The 24,966-nt window shown below is 55.1% G+C and overlaps 1 protein-coding gene across 1 annotated transcript; it reads left to right on the top strand.

Annotated features, from left to right (window-relative positions):
- The first annotated feature begins 343 nt into the window (after positions 1-343).
- On the top strand, positions 344-24,966 carry LOC122101204 (toll interacting protein). Its single transcript, XM_042671541.1, has 6 exons — positions 344-479; positions 9,576-9,725; positions 10,391-10,573; positions 11,617-11,769; positions 13,134-13,224; positions 22,188-24,966. Exons 1-6 carry the CDS (start codon positions 447-449, stop codon positions 22,400-22,402), a joined length of 825 nt encoding a protein of 274 aa, XP_042527475.1. The 5' UTR covers positions 344-446; the 3' UTR covers positions 22,403-24,966.

Raw genomic sequence — 24,966 nt, 5'->3', positions numbered from 1 at the left:
CCCACCCGAACCACGCCTCCGACCCCGCAGCCAGACGTCTCCTCCTCCGACCCCGCAGTTCTCTCCCTCTCCCTTCTCCCGCGCCTGCGGGCGCTGGTCCGTCCACCGCCGCCCCGCTGGACTGCCTTCGGCGCACTTGCGCACGCGCAGACAGCGGGTCCGGAGCCATTTCGCCGAAACGCCCGGGTCCAGAAGAGCGCGATTGCGCAGGCGCCCGCCAAGGGCCTGGCCCCGCCCCTCCGAGCCGGGAGCGCGCGTGCGCGGCACGGGCTGGGGCGGGTGGGGCGCATGCGCCCGGGGAGAACCGGGGCGGCTGTCAGCTGACTGGGGCGGCGCAGCTTCCCGGAGGCCGACGTCGGCGAGGCGGCTCCGGCGGGGGCGGAAGAGCTCGTCCGGCGCGGCGCGGCGCGGAGGGGTCGACGAGGCCCGGGGGCCGCCGCGGCACCATGGCGACCACCGTCAGCACGCAGCGCGGGCCGGTGAGGCCTCCGGGCGGCGGGGCGGCGGGGCGGCCTCGGGCCCGGCTTCTCCTCAGCGCGGGCGCGGCCGGCACCGACCCCTCAGTCCCGCCGGCCTCGCCCGGGGGCCGGGGCGGGAGCGGGGCCGGGGCCGGGGCGGGAGCGGGGCCGGGGCAGGGACAGGGGTCGGGGCCGGGGCTGGGGCCGGGGCCGGGGTCGGGGCCGGGCCCGGGGCCGGGGCGGGAGCGGGGCCGGGGCCGGGGCGGGAGCGGGGCCGGGGCCGGGGCAGGGGTCGGGGTCGGGGCCGGGGCCGGGGCCGGGGCCGGGGCCGGGGCGGGAGCGGGGCCGGGGCCGGGGCCGGGGCGGGAGCGGGGCCGGGGCCGGGGCCGGGGCCGGGGCCGGGGCGGGAGCGGGGCCGGGGCCGGGGCCGGGGCCGGGGCCGGGGCGGGAGCGGGGCCGGGGCGGGAGCGGGGCCGGGGCAGGGACAGGGGTCGGGGTCGGGGCCGGGGCCGGGGCCGGGGCGGGAGCGGGGCCGGGGCCGGGGCGGGAGCGGGGCCGGGGCCGGGACCGGGGGCCGGGGCGGGAGCGGGGCCGGGGCAGGGGCCGGGGCCGGGGCCGGGGCCGGGGTGGGAGCGGGGCCGGGGCTGGGGCCGGGGCCGGGGCCGGGGCCGGGGCGGGAGCGGGGCCGGGGCCGGGGCCGGGGCAGGGGTCGGGGCCGGGGCCGGGGCGGGAGCGGGGCCGGGGCCGGGGCGGGAGCGGGGCCGGGGCCGGGGCCGGGGCGGGAGCGGGGCCGGGGCCGGGGCGGGAGCGGGGCCGGGGCCGGGGCGGGAGCCAGGGCTGGGGCCGGGGTCGGGGCCGGGGCAGGGGTCGGGGCCGGGGCCGGGGCCGGGAGCCGGGGCTGGGGCCGGGGTCGGGGCCGGGAGCCAGGGCTGGGGCCGGGGTCGGGGCCGGGGCAGGGGTCGGGGTCGGGGCCGGGGCCGGGGCCGGGAGCCGGGGCTGGGGCCGGGGCGGGAGCCGGGGCCGGGGTCGGGGTCGGGGCCGGGGCCGGGGTCGGGGTCGGGAGCCCGGAGCCGGGAGCCGGGGCTGGGGGCCGGGAGTCAGGGCCGGGAGCCGCGGCCGCGGGGAGGCGGGACCCCCTGGGCGTCGAGCGGTGCGGGAGGCCCCGCGTGGGCCCGCCCCCCCCCCCCCCCGGCGTCCCCGGGACGGGGACGGGGTCCCTGTCGCGCCCGCCCCCAGGTGAGGCTTCCTCCGTCCCGACGCCGCCCGGGCCCGTCGGGTCTTGTGGAGGTGGAGCGTGGGAGCCTTCCCGCATAGATGCCGGCCGCGGGGCGCGCCGAGCCAGGACCCCTCGCTCTACCCTGCGTTGCAACCCCCCCCCCCCCCCCCACACACACGGGACTCCTAGCACACCTTTCTTAAGGTGTCTTTTCCGAGGGCTTCAGAGCCAGTCTCCTGAGACACTTGGTGTGTGGCGCCTCCAGCGCCTGCTGTGTCCCTCTCCATCTCCACCCCACCCCAGAGAACTAAGCAGCCAGAGAGGAAGGGAGACAACTTTCCTGTGCCATGGCTTCCACACAGCAGTGGGCACCTGGCCAGGCGGGGTAGCCCCTTCCTGTCCAGCTGGGTGGTCTAGGAATTCATCCCCTCACATCCCTTCCCGCTCCCTTCCAATCTGAGACCCAGTTTGAATTCACACAACAGTGAACTAAGTGTTTGGCGTGAATTGAGCAATCCACTGAGCTTTGCCTTTCCTGTTGCTGAGAGAAACTGATGCTGTGCCTATGCAGAGCTGGCATAACCTTTGTCTGTGATGAGTTACTGAGAGCGTCAGGTACTGTTCAGACTTGTAGGATGTGAGGTGTCCAGGTCCTGCTGTTGAGTCTGACTTTCCCTATGTCCTGTGCCACCCACATTCTAGGCAGACACGTTCAGAACAGTAACCTTGGGCTTGGGCTCAGGCTCTAAGGCTATGTCATCAGGGACCGGATCTCCAGTTCTGCTTGGGTTGTGTGACTTAGCCATTCAGCAGAGTGAATGACCATGCGTGGTATGTGGGCAGCCGTGTCATAGTGAACCACAGGGACAAAGGGCTGCAAGTGACAACTCAGATGTACTAGTGATTGACAATCACATCAGGTGTGTGGTCTTCCTTAGGGATTGGGTGCTGTGTGAGCGTTGTGTGGGTTGGGTAAACCTTTTTGAGGCAGTGCATTCAAACTCGCACTTGGAGGGGATCAAGCGTGTGGGGTGTGGTAAGGCGGAGAGGAAGACTGCTTGGGCTGCGGGCAGTGTGTCTTACAGATAGAAGGTCCTTGGGCTGTGTGCAGCTGGATCTGGCCCAGGAGCTTTGGTCAGAGCAGTTTCTGATGCTTTTTGCATACCCGCTTCAGTTTCCGCCCTTTCCATTAGCTGCTTCACACAGAGGGACCTTCCCGTAGCCCTCTAGGTTCACCAAAACTTGCAGAAACTTCTTGGCCAATTTGTTAGGGTATAGTAGAGCTCTAAATTTTGCTAGGGTGTGATAATAAGTACTATATCCCTGCTTATTCTGTTACACTCAAGGGACTGTGGCAGCACTGAGATAAACAGTATCACCCTTTTCTACCTAGTCCACAGATTTTTTTAAGCACCTATTGGATTCCTATAGTAAGTGACTTAGAGCCCCTGCTTCTCTGGGGAAACACAGAAACACATGCAGGAGATTCTGAAGTCTGTGCCAAGGACAGCTTTACCCGCTGGCCTTCTTCATCAGCCTGTGTCCTGTGGAGTCTGGCAGGTGGGATGGCAAGGGCCATTTCCTAACTGGGACTGTTGGTGAAGATAAGCTTTCCTGCCATCAGCAGAGCGGGCACAGTTTGTAAAGGTAGAGTAAAATATGTGCTCCTTACTTAGCAGGAAGAGGACAGAGTTGATTTTCTTTTGTTGCTGGCTTTCTTTTGTGGAGTGACCTTATGGACCTTCGCTGTCAGTCAGCCCCCTCTCAGCCCCTGCCTGTTGATATGCTCGCAGGCAGATGGGTTACCCACCAGTTGGCCCCTAGGTGGTGTTAGTCTGTGAAGGTCTTTGCTGGATTCAGAGGCCACGCTACTTGTGCATTGTACATACAAGCCTAGCATTGCTGCCCCTTCCTGCAAATAAGACTGGTCACCAGGTGCTGACCTTACGGGCCTCACTTTTTGCTTTTTTTTGGTACTAGTATAGTTTCTGTATCTTCCTTTCAGAGTATTTATCTGATGGTGGTTTCTCTTCACATTTTGCTCAACATTTCTGTTTAAAATTCATCATCTACAGCATATGATTGTATTAAAAAAAGTCAAATCTAAGAAATTCTAGTTTTTCTCTTTTTGCTGAAACGTATTAGCTTGCCCTTTTTTGTAGTTATAGACACATATACACGTATCTGTGTTTCAATCACTTGTGCTTTTATTTTCCTACTTTATCCCTTTTTTATTTATTAAACATAGGTTGTGAAAACTCAGTTTAATAGTGTATTTTCTACTGGTTTGGGAAATGCTTGGTGTATTTCTTTTTCTTTCTTTCTTTCTTTTTTTTTTTTTAACATTTGGCATTATGAGGCTCTGAAGGAAGTCACTGGTCTTGTCTCACTGGGTAATGCAAGCCTGGAGACCTTTGGGTCGCATCTTGGCTGGGTGTGGTGTGTGATGTGGTAGCTTCTACCTTCCTGTGGAGGCTTCTACAAGGAGCAGCGTTGTTTTTGTGCAGTCCAGTGCTTGCTTAGGTTGGCTTTCTTGTCTTACTGTTCCCATGTCTCACTTAAGTTCCTCCCTTGACTCTTGGTGCTTCACACACTCAGTTCCTCATTGCACACGCCTTATTGAAACTCCTGAGGGCTATTGGTGCTCTGTGTGTGTGTGTGTAATGTTGACAGTTGTTTCTCTGTCTACTGAAGGTTTGCCCTGCCATCTTCCTTCCTCCTGCCTTTGAAACCCTCTTCTGGTGTGTCTCCAATGTCATTACTTCACTTCCACTTCAGTTTTTGATATACATTATGTGAGGCTTCAAGTACAGTGACAGTTCTCTAGCTTTGGGCTGTCACCCTTCATGAAGCCATTCTTGGGGCTCATGTTGAAGATGGGCTAAATTTATGTGTAGGAAGTGCTTGCTTCAGGCCTGACCCATAAAAAATACCATGAAGCAGGTGCACTTCTGGGTCTTTATGAGTTATTTTTCATTTCTCACAAACTGTGGCTAGGTCCCCTGTATCAGTTTTGGCTTTGATGTCACTCTGCAGTGTTGCTGTGTGCAGGGAAGATGGGGGCCTTAGGCAGGGAAGGGTTGTTGTGCAGGTAGCAGCAACTCTGTGTTGAGTGTTGCCCGTGAGCTCTGGCCCTGGAAGGTTGCCCCCAGCCTTGGCACCAGTGCAGCAGACTCTGCCTCTGCTCAGCTGGTTTCTCTCATGTCCCCTCTGGACTGTCACCAGTGCCATAGCTTTACATTTCCACAAATAGTCCATAGTGACTGCCCCCTCCCACCTCTTCCTTTGTTCTAGACTCATATCCAGCAGCACTTGCCTTTCTGTAGAATGCTCCAGACACAAAGGCAAGTCCTTCCTTCATGTTGCCTAGGCTAAAAGCCTTCTGATGACCCCCACCCTCACCCTTGTCAGGAGGTCCTACAGGTTCTGTCTTGGAAGCATGTTGGGATCATGTGATAATTGCTCCCTCCTGTGCTTGTTCCCACTCTTAAGTGCAGTCAGGTGCCAGGCAGAGCCAAGTGCGAGTCTCTTGCCTGCCCAGCCCTTGTCCTGGGTCGGGGTCCTGGGGGTGTCCTTGGGTCTTTACTCCTTTCCAGGGCTTCATGGGTCTGTGTGAGTGGCTGTTCCTCTTCCCAGGCAACGATACCTCTGAGTGCCAGTACTCAGGGACTGGACACTGCCCTTAAAATTTTTTCCCTTAAGGATAGCAGTCTATTACTTGGTCCACAGTTCTACTTCTGGCTTTTTATTCTGAGTGGTTAATTGGAGATAAGAGTCTCCTGGACTTTTGCTGCCTGGTCTGGCTTTGAACCAGGTCTAAGCCTCCTGAATAACCAGGATTACGGGTGCCTGGCGCGCGCGCACGCGCGCGTGTGTGCGTGCGTGCGTGCGTGCGTGCGTGCGTGTGTGTCTGGGGTTTGAGCTCAGGGCCCTTGTGCTGGCTAGGTAAATACTTCACCACTTTGAGCCACATTTTCTATCCCTTTGTTTTAGGTGTTTTCTGGATAGGGTCTCATTTTTTTGCCTGGAGCCAACCTAGACTGAAATCCTCCCACTTAAAGTTCCTGTATAGCTGGAATGACAGGCTCATGTAACCTTGCCCAACTTTTTATTAATTGAGATGGAGTCTCAAGAAGCATTTGCCTGTATTGGCCTTGAACTTCTGAAGTAGCTGGGATTGTAGGTGTGAGCCCCTGTGCTTGGCTACTTTTGGGTGTTTCTACAGGGGTGCTACCTGGAAATGGAACTGTGGGGCTTTCATGAGCTTCTAAGTTTTTTGCTAGTATTGGTCAGGTTCATCTTTGAGCAGAACTCTAAAAAAACATTCCTATGTATCTGTTATCAAGATTTTTATTTTCTTTTTATATACCTGGTTTTGTATGTGTGTCTGAATGTCCTGGGGCTTGAACTCAGGGCCTGGACAATGACCCTGAGCTTCTGTGCTCAAGGTTAGCATTCTACCACTTGAGCTATAGCTCCAATCTGGCCTTTGGTGGTTAATTGAAGATAAGAGTCTTATAGAATTTCCTGCCAGGGATGGCTTTGGACCATGAGTCTCAGATCCTAGCCCCTTGAATAGCTAGAATTACAGGTGTGAGCAACTGGCACCTGGCTAGATTCCTGTTTTTGAGCCATGTTAAAGAATGTATTCTTCACAGAGCCCAACATTTCCTTCATTATGGCAAGGAAAACAGACGTTTTAGAATTAGAACTGAATTTTAAAAATGCCTGTTTTATCAGTGACATTTTCAGGTACTGTGACTGACATTGTAGGAGGGCACCCTAACCTGTATTGTGCTGCGGCTTGTGAGACATTATTTTGTTTTGTTAACAGTGGTTGCTTTTGAAGTGTAGAAACATGTCCTCGTTTAGACAAATTGAATCTCAAGTTGAGAAATCTTCTGGGACTTGCAACAGCAGCCAGACTTGTCTTTCTCCTCCTGCCGACACTGTGTGTTGGTTGCATAACAAGTTTGTGATGGTTTGGTTCTGGCTGTGTTGGCTTCCTCTGCCCTTTAAGGTAAAGTGAAATTTTTTCTACTAAACTACTTCTGATCTAAGAAGAATTCTGTATTTGAGAAACAGATACGCTGAGGCGCTCTGCGCCTTCCTGTGTCTCATTTAGCCTTCCCAGTCATTTTCTTTAGCCCACATTGTTAAAACCTTCCTATTTGTAGCCCCATGGCTACATTCTGGTTGAAGCATAACACATTGGGTCTTCTGATAGAATTTGCCCCCATTAAGAAGTGGCTCCATTCTCTACTGGAAGCCTGCTGCCGAGAGGCTGTACTCACAAGGGGCGAAGGCCAGCCATGGCCTTCCTGCCCCACAGCGACAGCAGCCTCCCTGGCCCTCACTGGGACACCGCTGAGCGTGTCCTCGGCCATTCTCCTCTCTACCCCCAGAGCTATAGTGCATGGCATTAGGGGTGCGGGTATTTGTTTTTTAGTTAAATGAGTGGGAATGTGATTTGTGTGTTAACCTAAGACCTTGTTGTCGTGGGAATGTCTGTGCCGACAGTGTGTTGGTGGTGAGCAGAGCCAGAGGGGTGTGAGCTCTGCTGGCCTCGCACCTGTGTGAGCCGGCTGCCATTAGAAGGAGCTGGCGTGTGGCGTCTTGTGTCAGCCCTTTTCAAGACTCTTCACGTGGACTGGCAGCCTGTGTGACACAGCCGAGGAAGTGCTGTTCCCGAGAGGCTGGGCCCTCACAGGTGCCCTTTCCTGGGGGTGTCCGTAAGCGGGGGCTGGGCCAGAGGCGTGAGGGCTGTGAGTGTTCTCCGAACCAGGGGCACAGGTGGCAAGATGGAGAGGAGCCAGCCCATCCCAGACCTTTGAAAGCAGCGACTGAGGGCCCGGGGAGAGGAGCTTCCTAGCATGTTGGGAACCAAACAACTTGTAGAACCTTCTGGCAGCCTGCCTGGCTTCCTTTGGAAGCCGAGGGGAATGAGTGCTGTGGAGGCGGCTGGGGTCGCAGCCCCTAGGCGCGCGTGTTCCTGCAGCAGCTTTCAGTCAGGGCCTGCCAGGGCTCCTGTCCATGCTGCCGGGTTTCCTTTGAGGTGTACGCGCACGCTGCTGCGGGAGGGAGCAGGGTGTCAGGTGAGGTGCCAGGCCTGCCGCAGCCAGGCTTCCACTTGGGTGTTTGGGCCTGGCAGGGTTCATCAGCTGTTTCTGGTGTGAACATTTCCCATACAGGACCCTCTGGTTCTGTGCTCGGCCTAGGAGCAGTTCTCTTGGTGCCTCACTTAGGGCCAGTGTCCCTGCAGACAGTGCTCACGCCCAGGGGTCCCTAATCACCCTTGGGACCTGGGCCCCCGCCTTGGTTCCCAGACAGGCCTGCTGCTTGCAGTGGGGCTTTGCCGCACAGCTGTTGGGTACCGTGATTGGGCACTTGTCTGTGTAGCCCCGCTCCCTGGTAGGTCCTCATGTGGGCTCTGCCCGTCCATGTGGTCATGCTCCCTGGTGTGAACTCGGCTGGTCTGAGTGATCACACTCCTTGGTGTGAACTTGGCTGGTCTATGTGATCACACTCCCTGGTGTGAACTCTGCTCGTCTGTGTGATCACACTCCCTGGTGTGAACTCGGCTGGTCTGTGTGGTCACACTCCCTGGTGTGAACTCTGCTCATCTGTGTGATCACACTCCCTGGTGTGAACTCTGCTCGTCTGTGTGATCATGCTCCCTGGTATGGGCTCTGCCAGTCTGTGTGATCATGCTCCCTGGTGTGAACTCTGCTCGTCTGTGTGATCACACTCCCTGGTGTGAACTCTGCTCGTCTGTGTGATCATGCTCCCTGGTATGGGCTCTGCCAGTCTGTGTGATCATGCTCCCTGGTGTGAACTCTGCTCATCTGTGTGATCACACTCCCTGGTGTGAACTCTGCTCGTCTGTGTGATCATGCTCCCTGGTATGGGCTCTGCCAGTCTGTGTGATCATGCTCCCTGGTGTGAACTCTGCTCGTCTGTGTGATCACACTCCCTGGTGTGAACTCTGCTCGTCTGTGTGATCACACTCCCTGGTGTGAACTCTGCTCATCTGTGTGATCACACTCCCTGGTGTGAACTCTGCTGGTCTGTGTGATCACACTCCTTAGTGTGGACTGTGCTTGTCTGTGTGACCACGCTCCCTGGTGTGGGCTCTGCTCATCTGTGTGGTTGCATTTCCTATGTGGGACTCTGCTCCTCTGCTCCTCTGGGATAGGAGCTTTGGCTAGGGTCACCTCTAGGAGGCTTGGCTCACCTTTGGCTTTGATAACTCTCTGGTTTTCTTGTGAAGCTTTCCTCTAATCTTTGAGGGACCATGCAAGATTCATGCTCTGGGCCTTGCTCTGAGGACCGTCTGCCTCCAGTTCTGGGCCCAGCATTTTAGGTGTCCCTCTGAACCCCTATCAAGGTTGGACAGGCTGGTCAGCAGGGTTAGGTGGGAGGCAAAAAGCAGAGCAGTGAAGTCTTTTGAGTCTGCTTCTTATATTGTTCTGAGGCACTCTTGAACTTGAGCTGCATTTTGAAGATTACCAGGACAGAGTACTTGCCAGATAACTTTAGATTTCAGAGTGCTGTCTCATTTACCCAGTGATTCACAGACTGGAGCACATGAGAGCCGACACATCCCAGAGCAAGCCTTTCTGAGGGGTCAGAATGGGTTTTAGTGTTCTGAGCGTTCAGAGGACTCTGGTTTGCCTTTGAACACCTCAGATGAGACAGTTCCTATTGGGGACAGAGTCCCGTATTTCTTGGACCTTTTTATTTTTGGAGAGACTGAAGCTGAGGGTGGTCTGGGCCTGTGAGGACATGGGAGTGGGGTGGGAGGAGAGCAAGCCGACTGGGCTCTGGTAGGCCCTGGTCTTAAGCGTGTAGGGTGGTGCCGTGGGGTTGCTCAGTCTCCTGTCTCTGCTCCCTGCCTGCAGGTGTACATCGGTGAGCTCCCCCAGGACTTTCTCCGTATCACGCCTACACAGCAGCAGCAGCAGATCCAGCTAGATGCCCAGGCAGCCCAGCAGCTGCAGTACGGAGGGGCACTGGGGACCGTGGGGCGCCTCAGCATCACCGTGGTGCAGGTGAGTGTCAGACTCCCCTTCCTGTGGAGGCTGGCATGGGTTGGGGAGGAGAGGGGACAGGCTGTGCTCAGGCAGAGAGAGTGTATTTCAGCAGGTACAGCAGGTTTTCCCATGTGGACAAATGATTCCAGTTTTACCCAGAACGTCTGATGCTAAAAAAGAATGTGTGAAACATATTCCTGATTTCCCAGGGATCTGCTTAAAATAATTGTAACGAGAGTTGGTGGGTGTGAGCTCCATGTTGGGCCTTGTTCCCTTGTAAGGATAGGTTCCATGGCTCTTGAGGCTGCTGAAGAGACTGGCCCGGCCCATGGCCAGGTCGACAGCACTGCCCCGGTCCATGGCCAGCTAGACAGCACTGGCCCGGCGGGCAGCAGCTCCACCCAGCTTGCACACCCCAACAGCTTCCTGCTGACAGCTGTGTGAAAGCCGCAGTGAGGTACTTGTTGCGGCTGCGTTCTGTTGAAGTGGCTCTGGTTCTGTCTCCCAGAGTGTGTGAGTCTACCAGTGATGATAGCTGACCGTCCCCTCGTCCTGGAACACAGTGACTGTAACTCCCCTGGGGACTGGCAGGGCGCGGCTCAAGGAGACAGGCGGCTGTGGTGGTGCATGCCTTTCCCTCTGGCGGTGGGCCCATCATTTGTCTGAGTCTGGCTTTATTTCAGGCAAAGTTGGCAAAGAATTACGGTATGACCCGCATGGACCCCTACTGCCGTCTGCGCCTGGGTCACGCAGTGTACGAGACGCCCACAGCCCACAACGGCGCCAAGAACCCTCGCTGGGGCAGGGTCATCCAGTGCACCGTGCCCCCAGGCGTGGACTCTTTCTACCTTGAGATCTTTGATGAGGTGAGGGGCCTCCAGTGCCATGGAGGCCACATGTGAGCCCGGCTGACCCACCTGACAGCCGTTGGAGGCTGCTTGTGAGGCTTAGACCTGCCTGTGCTCTGCGTGTTACCGGTTGTGTGAGCCCCCCTCCAGGCCCCCCCCCCCTTCCCGTCCATTCAGTTCTGGTTGTGTGAGCTGGGGCCGCACCCCTTGCTCTCAGTTCTAACAGCCTCCATTTGAAAACATCACAAATGACACAAAATCTGTGAACTCTGCCCAGAGAGTGGATGTGTCCCTTCTTGCTGTTCTGGATAGGTTCACTTTCAAGCAAGAGCATTGTTCTTGCTGGCATGAGCCATAGGCCCACCAGTAGTACGCTTGCTTATCAGCAGGGGCTGGAAAACATTTCTGAGGGGCTATTGGATGGTCAAGTGGCGGCAGGAGGCTCATGGGAAGCTGGGTTTGGGCTTCACATGTCTCCCGAGGCCTGAGTGCAAGCTGGGAGGAATAAGGGCCACCAGGGCCAAATAGGACCTGGAGTGTAAGCAGCTTGGCCAGGAGGGCGCAGCTTTCCCTTGCCCTCTTTCCTTGGCCTCTTACTCACCATTTCTCTCTTCCTGTCCCTCCTCCCTCTTCCTTCTGTGACCCTTGGAAGAATTGGAGCATACAGGAGGATGTTGGGGCTCTGGTGGCTCCCCATGTTTCCTTCCTCCTCGTCTTGTACCTTCTGTGCTTGGGACTTGAGATGGTGGCTGGAGGTTCAGGAGTGTGTCCGTGAGGCCTGGGAGCAACCGTGGGCGAGTGGGCATTCCTGGGGCAGGCACAAGTTGAGGATAGCGGCATCAGAAATACTTCCTTCCCCGTTCTCAGGCCCATCCCCGCCCACCCCCCATGGGGACTGCAGAAGAGGGGCCCTGTGTCTCGCAGACTGCTGAAATGGTGGTTTCATGGGGGCCTTGAGGGGGGCTGGCAGGAGTACCCATGCTGCCGAGGCTGTGGTGGGGCCTACAGCGCAATGCCATGACAGGACACCACAGGTTGTGACTGTTCCTTCCCTCTCCCAGCGAGCCTTCTCCATGGATGACCGCATTGCCTGGACCCACATCACCATCCCTGAGTCCCTGAAGCAGGGCCAGGTGGAGGATGAGTGGTACAGCCTGAGTGGGAGGCAGGGTGATGATAAGGAGGGCATGATCAACCTGGTTATGTCCTACACGGTAAGTGCCAGCCCCCACCATCTGTCTGTCTGGGAGGTGGGCAGGCCCCGCCCTGTTACTGGCCTCATGGGAGGTGTGACTCTACTTTCTTGTTAGGCTCTGCCCTTGAGCTTGAGCTGTGTAAGGTAGTGATGTGGCAGCTAGCTAGGACCTGGGATGTGGGCAGGGCCTAGTGTGTGACCCAAGCTTGGGGCCTTCTGAGGCAGTGACTGGTCACAACTTTGGGGCCCGCTGACCCCGGGTTGTGGACACTAGTCTGGCTGTGTCGGGCAGTGGGCCTAGTATGTCAAGTGTCTACTTCCCACCTACCCCTGTCCTCAGAGCGGCTGCAGCTCTGGGGCCCTTGGGGAGGTCATCAAGAGGCACGATTAGGGCCAGGACTCCCATCATTGCTGTGTCACCAGGGACTTTTCTCTTAATGGTAACGAATGTAAGCCTCTGATGAATATGGTTGAAGTAGTTTGTTTGCAGGTGTAAAATTAGAAGCATGAAATGTGTTAAAAACTGGTTTGTGAAGTGGAGAAGAGGATAAGAAAGAGAAAGGGTGACCTGAGATTGATTTGGAATACATAAAAATACATACATGAGCAGAAATGTCACAATGGAATCCTACAACTGATGTATGCAGAAAGAAAAAAGTCATGCTCTGGGCGTGGAGGGCGTGTGCTGAGCCTGCAAATCCATCCCTCCCTGCTCTCCGTGCTGAGCTCAGAGCAAGTTCTAGGCTCACTGTGTGTTTCTAGCAGACATTCCTGCGTAGTCCAGAACTACTTCATCTGCAATAAATCCTTTGAACTAAAATCTAAGACTAGTATAAGAAATGCTGATGTTGAGTCAGTTTCTCTCATAAAACAGACCTTAAAATGTACACTTAAATGTACATGTTTTTTATTTAGTTATTTTTCAGATAAGAGGCTCAGGTGTTTTCCTAGAACCAACCCGGAACCAGGGTCCTGCTAGTTGTGCCTCTGGTGTAGCTGCAATTAATAGGCACATTTACCAAAACTGGCTCACTTGTCAAGATGGGATCCTAGTGACTTTTTGCCCATGTGGTCTCTAATGGTGACCCTCCCCCAAGAGCTGAGGTTCTAGGCATGAGCCGCTCAGGCCTTGAGTGGGTCTTGTTAAGTCCTGTTCTCTTGATCACATTACAATAGCTGTGGTCATGTCTGTACCACCTTTCAGTTCAGGTTTCCAGCTGAGGTGAAGTATGTGGGGCTGGTGTGGGTGGGATGACCACACCCATGCTGAGATTCTGTCTTGGGTCTGGGCTCTGGCCAGGACACTTGTGGTGAGACTAGAAGGAATGCCGTGATGACGTGTGGCAGGTCCTTCTGGCTGCAACGTTGTCTTGTGTGTTTCAGTCCCTGCCGGCTGCCATGATGATCCCGCCCCAGCCTGTGGTCCTGATGCCAACCGTGTACCAGCAGGGCGTTGGCTATGTGCCCATTGCAGGTATGTGCTGCTGCGGCCGGCCATAGTGGCAGGCTCTGGGGCAGAGTGGGATGCAGGAGGGACCTCCACGCACTCCCGTGGGGCTGGAGCTAGTGCAGAATTGTGTACGGATTTGACCCCCCCTCCCCCCGAAGATGCTTCTAAAAGCAGAGTTGTTACATTTTAATTTTTTATGCATATGCCTAATTGTTGTAACATATAAGATGGTTGAAAATTTGTATTTTCAGGCATTAGCCATCAGGACAGTCTGGCCCACAGTCTTAACCAAAGATGCCAAGGCAGGTTCTCTGTCATGGTCCAGCTCAGCCTGGTGGTCCTGATGCCCCAAAGTGAAAAAGGCCAGGGCAGTGGTCAGGTTTATGGGGCAGGAGTTGTGTGAGGTCGTAAGGTGTGGCCTTCAGCTATGGGTGCTAAGTGTGGGTGCGCCCTGGGCCTGGAAGGGCAGACACACTGGTGGCCTACCAGTGTGGGCACTTGAAGTGCAGAGGCTCATCATCCGCTGCCCCCACCCCAAGGCCACACCCAGGAATCAAGGCCTGGACTGGAGCGGGTGGAGCATGCTTCAGGCTGTGCCATGCTGAGGTTTTCTGTCTGTGGAGCTGCCTGCCGTCAAAGGTAGAACTCCGCTGAGGGAAGTACTAGGAAGTCACCAGACCCATAGGGCTATGTGATCGGCAGTCAAGAGGAAAACCAGTTCATGGAGATGGGGCAGGATGACCCATAAACCAGAAGGCAGTGTGGCCATCCAGAGTGCTGGAGAAGACTTTAACCAGTGGGAAGAGGCCTCAGCAGGGGTGTGGTGCTTCTGTGAGGCTCCAACAGGTTGGTGACCTGTCAGATGCAGCGACAGGGTCTTGAGTTCAGATGGGACTGCGTCCCTGGAGAGCAGCTCTCCAGTTTTGTGGGTTTCATTCTGGGACAGCCTTGCTATCTGAAGAGTGCAGTGTTCTGTCCAGCATGTTAAATGGTGTTCGTTAGGTTATCTTGAGGCGGAAGTCTGAAGGAAAAGGTATTGTGGTGTCTCAGTGTCAGTGCTGTGATTCCTCTTGAAACTCTTGAGTTTTGGTCCTTCCTGCCTCTTCTCATTCCGGAGCCTTTAGCATTTCTTGGCTTGTGGCCACACTGCCCCAATCTTTCTCTCTGTTTCCATGGGGTCATCCCTCTTCTTTCTGTGTCTTTGTCCTCTCCTGTCATTAGACCAGGGCCCGCTGCATGGCCTTGTCCTAGCTTAAGGATCTCCACAAACATCCTACTCTTTTTTTTTTTTGCCAGTTGTGGGGCCTGAACTCTGGACCTCGGCACTGTCCCTCAGCTCTTCAGGTCAAAGCTAGCACTCTACCACTTGAGCCATAGCACCACTTCCTACTTTTTCTGCTTATGTGGTACCAAGGAATCGAACCCAGGGCCTCATGCATGCAAGATAAGCACTCTACCACTGAGCCACCTTCCCAGCCCAAACACCCTACTTCTATAAAGGCATTTGGAAGTAGAGCTGTGGCAAACTGGTAGAACTCCAATCTTGAGTGAAAAAGCTGTGGGACCGAGCTCAGGTCCCAAGTTCAAGCCACAGTGTGGGCACAAAAAAAAAAAATCTAGATCTAAATAAGCTCAAGGCTCTTCACAGGCCTTGAGGTCAGGATTTGAGCCTATCATTTTGGGGGTATACAGTTCTGTCCAGTTCAGTTATGAATACCAAGAAGTATTGGTCAATAGTCAACTTCCACATAGAGACAGAAGCTACTGACCTGTTTCTGGTTCCTGTCCTTAATTTTCTATATGCTTTTAAAGTTTTCTCTAGGATGTATATCTTAGGGAAGATTTCTTTAAAAAACAGAGACTTTGAACTTTTCTTTTGACATACATTTGTAAGTTTGAAATAGTCTCCTACTTAAAGAAACATTTCCAGAAAGAGAAAAGAAGGTTTTGCCAGAACCTTTGAAGATTGTGGCCTCTGGTGCCCGGCCTTCCCTTCTCCTCCGCTCACCCTCCCCCCCCCCCCCCCCCCCCCCCAGGCTCCTGGTGTAGGTTTTCTATACGAGGACTCAGCCACAGCACAGGACAACGCCCACATCAGGCATTGGTTCAGGGCCTCCAGGCTGCTCCCTACTTGCCCTGTGGAGGGGCTCAGTCTGGAGTTGGGGTGAGCAGGCCCTGTGGTTCCCTGTCCCAAGGCTGTGGTGCCCTTCTCTGCCTTGTGTATGAGTGTGTCCACTGTCACCAAGGAGCTGCTGGCCTTTCTGGCTGCCTACCTCTTCGTATTCAGAGGGAGGGGGTGGCGTACCTCGACATAATGGTAGACTTGGTCCCAGAAACACCTTTTGTATCTGCCCTTGAGATCAGGTTCAAGGTCGTGGCTACCACTTGGTTCTCATGAGATGGAGCTGCCCACTATTGACTAGCGGTGTGGGCTCAGGTTTGTTTTGTACTCAGGGCTACAGCTTACTACATTATTTATTTTGTCACTCAGTGACCCCAGTTTGGCCAGAGCCCTTCAGGCTGGAATTTGTCCTCTTGAGATGTCCTGTGTTCTTTGAGAACTTTCCAGCTCTGGTGGGACAGAAGCCCCGCCCATCTAGCGCACCTTCTGTTTCTACCCTGGTGTCAGTGGTGCCTCCCAGGAGCTCTCGTTTCCATGAGTGGAGCGTCCACGAGAGGATAATCAGCCTTTGAACTGTTAAAATAATCTTGGTGCTTGGAAGGTTAACACAACTTGGGGACTCATTGAAAGTTGATGCCCGTTTCCCTCAAGTCCCATAATTCCTGAATGTTTGTGGTGGAGTGTGCGGGTGTGTTCAGCGCAGAGACCACCGGAGGCTGCCACATCAGCCATGGCCCCCTGGGGAGTCACACGTTGAAATCAGGCTTTTCTTATCAAGGTTGACTCACCAAGTGCATGTTTGCCAACGCATTCCTGCTCCTTACCTGCCTTCTGGAAAATGCAGAGCTTGAGCCACACCTTAGTTCAGGTGATGTTTTGTGTTTTGGAGTTTGTTCTCTTGTGAAGGACTCAGTAATGTGTTTGCGTGCGTGCGTGGTGGGAGGCCAGTGTGTGTATGTGTGTGTGTGTGTGTGTGTGTGTGTGCTATATGTGGTGGGAGGCCAGTGCACGTGTGTGTGTGTGTGTGTGTGCTATATGTGGTGGGAGGCCAGTGCACGTGTGTGTGTGTGTGTGTGTGTGTGCTATATGTGGTGGGAGGCCAGTGCACGTGTGTGTGTGTGTGTGCTATATGTGGTGGGAGGTCAGTATGTGTGTGTGTGTGTGTGCTATATGTGGTGGGAGGCCAGTGCATGTGTGTGTGTGTGTGCTATATGTGGTGGGAGGCCAGTGTGTGTGTGTGTGTGTGTGTGTGCTATATGTGGTGGGAGGCCAGTGTGTGTGTGTGTGTGCTATATGTGGTGGGAGGCCAGTGTGTGTGTGTGTGCTATATGTGGTGGGAGGCCAGTGCACGTGTGTGTGTGTGTGTGTGTGTGTGCTATATGTGGTGGGAGGCCAGTGCACGTGTGTGTGTGTGTGTGCTATATGTGGTGGGAGGCCAGTGTGTGTGTGTGTGTGTGTGTGTGTGTGTGTGTGTGTGCTATATGTGGTGGGAGGCCAGTGCACGTGTGTGTGTGTGTGTGTGTGTGCTATATGTGGTGGGAGGCCAGTGCACGTGTGTGTGTGTGTGTGTGTGCTATATGTGGTGGGAGGCCAGTGCACGTGTGTGTGTGTGTGTGTGTGTGTGTGTGTGTGCTATATGTGGTGGGAGGTCAGTGTGTGTGTGTGTGTGTGCTATATGTGGTGGGAGGTCAGTGTGTGTGTGTGTGTGTGTGCTATATGTGGTGGGAGGCCAGTGCACGTGTGTGTGTGTGTGTGTGTGTGCTATATGTGGTGGGAGGCCAGTGCACGTGTGTGTGTGTGTGTGTGTGTGCTATATGTGGTGGGAGGCCAGTGCACGTGTGTGTGTGTGTGCTATATGTGGTGGGAGGCCAGTGCACGTGTGTGTGTGTGTGTGCTATATGTGGTGGGAGGCCAGTGCACGTGTGTGTGTGTGTGTGTGTGTGTGTGCTATATGTGGTGGGAGGCCAGTGCACGTGTGTGTGTGTGTGTGTGCTATATGTGGTGGGAGGCCAGTGTGTGTGTGTGTGTGTGTGTGTGTGTGTGCTATATGTGGCGGGAGGCCAGTGCACGTGTGTGTGTGTGTGTGTGCTATATGTGGCGGGAGGCCAGTGCACGTGTGTGTGTGTGTGTGTGTGCTATATGTGGCGGGAGGCCAGTGCACGTGTGTGTGTGTGCGCTATATGTGGTGGGAGGCCAGTGTGTGTGTGTGTGTGTGTGTGTGTGTGTGTGGTGGGAGGCCAGTGCTTGTGTGTGTGCACACATGGTGGGAGGCCAGTGCACGTGCGTGTGTGTGTGTGTGTGGTGGGAGGCCTGTGCACATGTGTGTGTTGTGTGTGTGTGGTGGGAGGCCAGTGTGTGTGTGCTCTATGTGGTGAGAGGCCAGTGGATGTGTATTTTGTGTGTGTGTGTGTGTGTGTGTGTGTGTGTGTGCACTCTGTGCATGGTGGGAGGCCAGTGCGTGTGTGTGTGTGAGCTATGGTAGGACAGCAGGGCATAAGTGTGAGGTGCATGGTGGGAGGCCAGTGTGTGTGCTTCTGTGAGTGAGTGGTCAGTGGGATGAGTCCTATAGACTTGTGGCAGGAACTGAGAGGCTACCTTCCTGGGCAGGTCCTGAAGCCCCTCAACCCATACTTGCTCTTGTGCCCAGTAGGCAGTGTATAGCCTGAGGTGACCCTGGACTGTCCTTGTGTGTGTGTCTGGTCAGAAGTGGCTGCACATTCACTTAGGGGCCTCTGATAGTCCCTTTTCTAGACTTCAGAAGATGACCACTATGTCAGAGATATGACCAGCTTCCACAAGGGTCAGAGATGTGACCAGGCTTCACGAGGGTCATCAGTATGACCAGGCTCCACGAGGTCAGAGGTGTGACCAGGCTCCACGAGGTCAGAGGAGTGACCAGGCTCCACGAGGTCAGAGGAGTGACCAGGCTCCAAGAGGTCATTAGTGTGATCAGGCTCCACGAGGTCATGGGTGTGACCAGGCTCCACAAGGTCAGAGGTGTGATCAGGCTCCACGAGGTCATCAGTGTGACCAGGCTCCATGAGGTCATGGGTGTGACCAGGCTCCAAGAGGTCATTAGTGTGACCAGGTTCCATGAGGTCATCAGTGTGACCAGGCTCCACGAGGTCATCAGTGTGACCAGGCTCCATGAGGTCATCAGTGTGACCAGGCTCCACGAGGTCATCAGTGTGATCAGGCTCCACGAGGTCATCGGTGTGACCAGACTCCATGAGGTCATCGGTGTGACCAGGCTCCACGAGGTCATTGGTGTGACCAGGCTCCACGAGGTCATCAGTGTGACCAGGCTCCACGAGGTCAGAGGTGTGATCAGGCTCCACGAGGTCAGAGGTGTGATCAGGCTCCACGAGGTCATTAGTGTGATCAGGCTCCACGAGGTCATGGGTGTGACCAGGCTCCACAAGGTCAGAGGTGTGATCAGGCTCCACGAGGTCATGGGTATGACCAGGCTCCACGAGGTCATCAGTGTGATCAGGCTCCACGAGGTCATCAGTGTGATCAGGCTCCACGAGGTCAGAGGAGTGACCAGGCTCTAAGAGGTCATTAGTGTGACCAGGCTCCACGAGGTCATTGGTATGACCAGGCTCCATGAGGTCATCGGTGTGACCAGGCTCCAAGAGGTCATCAGTGTGACCAGACTCCACGAGGTCATCAGTGTGATCAGGCTCTACGAGGTCATGGGTGTGACCAGGGTCCAAGAGGTCATCAGTGTGACCAGACTCCACGAGGTCATCAGTGTGATCAGGCTCCACGAGGTCATCAGTGTGATCAGGCTCCACGAGGTCATGGGTATGACCAGGCTCCACGAGGTCATCGGTGTGACCAGGCTCCATGAGGTCATCCGTGTGATCAGTCTCCACAAGGTCATCAGTGTGACCAGGCTCCAAGAGGTCATGGGTGTGACTTAGTTTCCACGAGGTCATCGGTGTGACCAGTCCATGAGGTCAGAGGTGTGACCAGGCTCCACGAGGTCAGAGGTGTGACCAGGCTCCACGAGGTCAGAGGAGTGTGACCAGGCTCCATAAGGTCATCAGTGTGATCAGATCAGTCTCCACAAGATCAGAGGTGTGATCAGGCTCCACGAGGTCATGGGTGTGATCAGTCTCCACGAGGTCATGGGTATGATCAGGCTTCACGAGGTCATGGGCGTGATCAGGCTCGACGAGGTCACCGGTGTGACCGGGTTCCACGAGGCCTCGGGAGTGAGACATCAGAAGGCTGAGAGCCTTCCGCTTGGGAAGGACTGGTCTTGTTCAGTTGTGATCATCGGCACTAGTGTTGCTTCCTTTCCCCCCATGGCATGTGGAAAGCTGGCATCTCCCAGCTGGACCTCTGGTAGATGCTCTGGTACCTGCAGGCTCAGGGCCCACACTCACTGGTGTTGGCAGGGCCTCCCACGGTGGCTACAAATTAACATTTCCTTCTTCCCGGGCCTCCGTGTCTCCACAGGCCTCTGTAGAGTGATCTGTTTCGGGCAAGTGGGCAGATCTGCTGTCCTCTGCCCAGAAGCCAGTTGTTCACGCACTGTGGCTGATATGTCCGTGCTCCACAGGCATGAAAGTAAGGCCCCTCCTTTATCCCTAACGCCTGCACTGTGACCAGCACCCGTGGGAGAGGAGGCCTGCGTGGACAGTCATTGCCATCTCCCTCACAAGGAAACGCACATCTAGCTCCACGTCACTTGCTGTCTTAAACTGTGCAAATGCCAGTATTGAAATAACACTGGGTTTTTGTTAGCTCCCCCACCTTTGCTTGGAATTTGTTCCTTTTTGCTCCTTTGTGTTTGAGTCCACTGATTTGAAACCTCTGAAATGTGACATGATAAGGAGCGTTCTTTTAGCTCCACACTGAGCCCAGGCTGCGGGCAACACCGGTGGCCCTTTGTATGCCCTATGGACTTTGTTCTGTGGCAGGACTTTGCCCTGTGCATGTCTTCTGCATAGGAACAATCTCATGGCCTTCAGCTACTAGAGTCACACCTTTTCTCTGTGTGTGTGTGCGCGCGCGCGTGCGCTTCTGTGTGTGTTCCGGGCAGTTGCTGTGAGGTCAGTGTTCATCCAAGCAGTGAGGTCCATATCACTCTGCCCTTTTTTGTGCTGATGGTATGAGTGCTCGAGAGAAGGAGTTTGCGTGGCAGATGATAGGAACCAGCCTGGCCTGGCTGCAGATAAGCACCTCTCCTCATGTGGTAGCTGCAGGGGTAGATGCTTCTGGCGTGTGGGCACCATGTCCAACCCAGGAGAGACTGTTGCTGAGGACCTAGGCCAGCAGCCTGCCACCTGTCGTTCTCTGTGAAAGGAAGCCACGTGTAGCTACCATGTGGTTTCCTTTCCCTTTGTTGCTGAAAGACCTGCCATCATGGACTGTGGTGACATGCCCTTCCTGTGTATGACAGCCGTCTCAGAGACAGTCGGCCAGGAGGTGTTGGTACCAGTGGAGGACTGTAGGTGGTGGCTTTCGTGAGCCCTGCCCCATAGAGGGGCAGCTTGGGTGGAGGTGCTAGGGCAGGAAAGCATGCAGCTGTGTCTGCACCTGCAGCCACTCTGCCCAGTGCCAATAGCTTCTGGGTCCTTTTTCCCATTTCACTTTGTGCCGGCCTGGAAGATGATGTTCAGCTGCCATTGGGGTCCTTTATATTTAGTTCGGAGAGAAACTCTCCCTGAGCATATGCAGGCCACATTTAGAGTGCTGTTCATGAATTTAAGGAAGTAGTGTCTGAAAGGTGTTTTTTTTTTGTCGGTTGTGGAATCTGAACTCTGGGCCTGGGTGCTGCTGTTAACCTCTTCAGCTCAAGGCTAGTGCTCTAGCACTAGAGCCACAGCACCACTTCTGGCTTTTTCTGCTCATGTGGTACTGAGGAATCGAGGTACTGAGGACCCCGTGGCATGCAAGGCAAGCACTCCCATCACTGAGCTGCCTTCCCAGCCCATGTCTGAAAGTTTTTAGGGAGGAATTCAAGTAGGAATTCTGTGATTCTTGGTTGCTCAGTGCTTTACTTCCTGTGTTCTCTTTGGGTGCTGACGGGGTGTGCGTGTGAGCAGTCCAGGCCTGTCAGACTCCTCTTGGTTGCTTGTGCCTATGTCTCTTCTGTGTCCCCTGTATCCCACATAGTGCATAGCTCTGCCGGGAGCCCGTGTAGACTGGCCCTGCTGCCAGCCAAGCTCACATGGCTTGTGACAGTCCTGTATGCCCATGTGTCTCTTGCCTGACCTACTGACCCTGCAGCTGACCATGCTCAGTGGTTCTGACCCACTGAAGACAACTGGCTTTTTTGTGATTCTGTGAGCAATTTCTTGTGGTATTTTTTGTTGTTTTTTTTCATGTGTATCGTGTTTATCAGTATGCACCCCCGCCCCCTTCCCCCCGCCCCGCCTGCCCCCTCCCAGCCCCCTCCCCCCCACCCACCTGCCCCCTCCCCAACCCCCCCTCCCACCCTGGATCTCTGCTGTGGTTTCTCCTCCTTACCAGTATAGGCACCCAAAGTGGTAGTGATATCCTTGCTTTGCTGTGGTAGTATGTTCTAGAGTATGAAGATATTAGACTCCAGCTTTGAAGTATGGGATGAATGAGCATGAACTGGCTGGCCAGTTCCCAGGACCTACTCAGGTCCATGGTGTGTCCCAAGGCTCTGAGGGGTCAGCTGTGGTCCCTGCGTTTTTATCTTGGTGTCTGTGATGGGTGGTAGCATGGGGGAGATAGGACAGAGCTGCAGAGCATGTCTGGAGAGTGTGTCAGGAGGAGGCTCATCCCACTGTGGTGGCCACCCAGGTCCTGGCTTCCTGGTGTGCTTGCAGGATTGGTGTTTACTCTGCTGCTGCTTTTACCAGAGTCGATCTTTTGTTTGCAGGGATGCCTGCGGTCTGCAGCCCTGGCATGGTGCCGGTGGCCATGCCCCCACCTGCGGTAACCGCCCAGCCCCGCTGTAACGAGGAGGACCTGAAGGCTATCCAGGACATGTTTCCCAACATGGACAAGGAGGTGATCCGCTCTGTGCTGGAAGCCCAGAGAGGGAACAAGGGCGCTGCCATCAACTCCCTGTTGCAGATGGGCGAGGAGTCCTAGGCTGCCTCGGCCTGCACCTCCCACCACCGGCCTTGGGACCTGTCCTCCCAGGGTTCCCAGGGTCAGGCCCAACACGATTCCTATGAAAGACCACCCATGTGCTCCCTCCTTGGACATGTGTGCCGCCCCTCCCCACCTGTTTTGGGATGCATGTGGGTTTTCCCTTGCTAGCAGCCCTCGGGGCCATGGGTGGGGTGAGGCGGCTCCCCCCCTTGTCTGGGTTACTGATGGTGGCACGGGCACACCGCAGGCCTGTGCTCCTGTTGCTTGGAGACCCGTTTCCCCTCTTCACACTGTTTTGGAAAGCGGCCTCCTCTGCCAGGGCATTAGAAGTTATAGTGTCCTTTTGGGTTGAATGGCATGGGGTTATTCTGACAAATTGAGACAGATGTGGTTAAGGCGCTCAGAATTTGTTTACTGACTTGTGGGTTGTGTTGAGAGCTCATGTCCTTCCTGACATTCTTTGTGAACATGAACTACTTTGTCACTGAGTCCTGGGCCATTGAGCTGTGCTTTCTAGCCATAGCTGGCAGGCCGCCCCGCCAAGCTCACCTTGCCGTCAGCCAGGCCTCAGCCATAGCTTTGCTGGTGGGTGCAGCACGTGTCCAGACCGCCAGTGTGAAGGGAGCCTGGGGCAGGAGTCCCTGCCTGCCAGCTTGCCTGTCTACCCGCTGCCTGTCTCCTGCTGTTCCCTCCCATTTGTCTGGAGTTAGCCCGAGGGCTTCTTGCCACAGTGCCTGGAGTCCGGCAAAGGGACAGATGTAGCACTGTGCTTTCTAAAGTATTCAGGCATTGTGGCTACTGCTGACCCGTGTAAGGAGACGCTGTGTGCCATGTACATGTAGCTCGGTCTGGGTGACCGAAACCAGCACCTGCTCACAGTTTAGACTTTGCAGAGGCTAGAGGTGTCCACACCCTAACCCCTGGTTACTGCAGGTCACCACACCTGACTCCTGGTTACTGTGGGTCAGACTTTCTGACCTGTGTTCTGGCTGCAGACTCAAGGTTTAGGGACAGTGCAGGTGACACCTCATTGTGAGACTCAGAACCGTGAGAGCTTTCTCAGTGATGTGTTGAGTACGCACGCCAGGGGAAAGCTAGCAAGCATCGATATGTGTGTGTGTTGTGGTTCGACATAAAATTGTAGTTGCTTCTCGTTCTTCTGAGTGTTTGCCCCCAGCCTTTGGAGACAATGCTGACTGACTGGCAGGAAGGTACCTCGTGGAAGAATTAGAGTAAGGAAGTTAGCACTGGAATTTCAGTCTTTCCCCCCCCTAAAAATATAGGGCAAGTTTTAATGTCAGCTGGAAAATCCTGCTTTCTGCCACCTGTGGAGGTGCTTTTTGTCAGATAATATTATTCATAAATATTTATTTTTGTATCCCTGGAGGAGTGTGGGTGGAGGTACCGAGTGCTTTGCTTTCCCGGGGACGGGGGGGGTGGGGGGGAGACACCAATGTTTGTGAAGTAGGATGGGGTACTCGCTTGAGCCCTGGTCGCTGGAAGTCCCCTGTCAGGCTCTTGAGTAGGTGACGTGTTGGGCAAAGTGGACCTTTCCAGGCAGTCAGCAGACATGGTGTGGGAGGGGCTGGAGGTTTCTGGTGTGGCTGCAGTGCCAGCGTCTGCCTTAATGTTGCTGGGTGCCTGAGTGCGTCTCGGCATGGTTCTGAGGAGGGTCCTGGAAAAGCATCCCTTGGTGCCAGCTGCCAACTGGGAGCAGCCATCACGGTGCCCACCAAGGCAGCTCTTGTGGGCACCTGCATAGGAGAGAGTGATGGTTTTAAGATAGATTTCAGACTGAACTTACCACAGTCTCTTCCCTTTTTTCATGAACACTTTATTTTTTTAAGATTGAGAAAGATCACATTTTATAAGACCTTTAATTCAATGAGACTCTTTTCTCCTTTGTTTTGTGTTGTCCTGGCCTGTCCCGGGAGGGGAGGTACTTGTTCATCTTCTGTCCTGTGTCTGGTTTGGATGAAAGGTGGTCACACTTGGAAGGCAGAGACCACAGCAGACTGGGGCAGACGCAGATGGCTCCTAGCTCCTGGTCCGGGCCCGTGCACTGGGGCAGATGCAGAAGGCTCCAGCCCAGTCACTGGCCCTCTCTGGATCTCCTTATCGCTCCTGCCGTGTTTGAAGACACGGTCGTTAACAAAGCTGCATGGGACACTGGAGGGGAGCAGCCCATCAGCTTATTCCACTGTGGCCAGCGGTCTGCAAAGTTGAGGCTGGTATATTTTCACAGCCGTTGCTGGATGGTTAGTCTGGGCTCATCTGGCATCTGTGTGGCTTCTCCCCGTGTGAAGGATGACTGTGAGAGCAGTATGTTGTATGGCTCGGGGCTGCCCATGCCCTCTCCAGGCCCCTCGTGTCCTCTGTGGGCATGCTGGCGTGGGTGGAGACAGCTCTGTGGGGATGATTCTCAGAACTTTGTGTTTCTGGTTACGTGGAGGCAGCCCGTGTCCAGATTTTCTTTGATTGTAAAATATATTTTTACCTTTCAGCCTTCTAATTTAAGTGGTCCATATAAAAGTAAATAAAGTCCTCTACGGAAATGTTTA

Source organism: Dipodomys spectabilis, unplaced genomic scaffold, assembly GCF_019054845.1.
Source record: "Dipodomys spectabilis isolate Male_0828 unplaced genomic scaffold, ASM1905484v1 ptg000639l, whole genome shotgun sequence".
Taxonomy (NCBI): domain Eukaryota; kingdom Metazoa; phylum Chordata; class Mammalia; order Rodentia; family Heteromyidae; genus Dipodomys; species Dipodomys spectabilis.
This window is presented reverse-complemented; position numbering and strand designations above follow the sequence as displayed.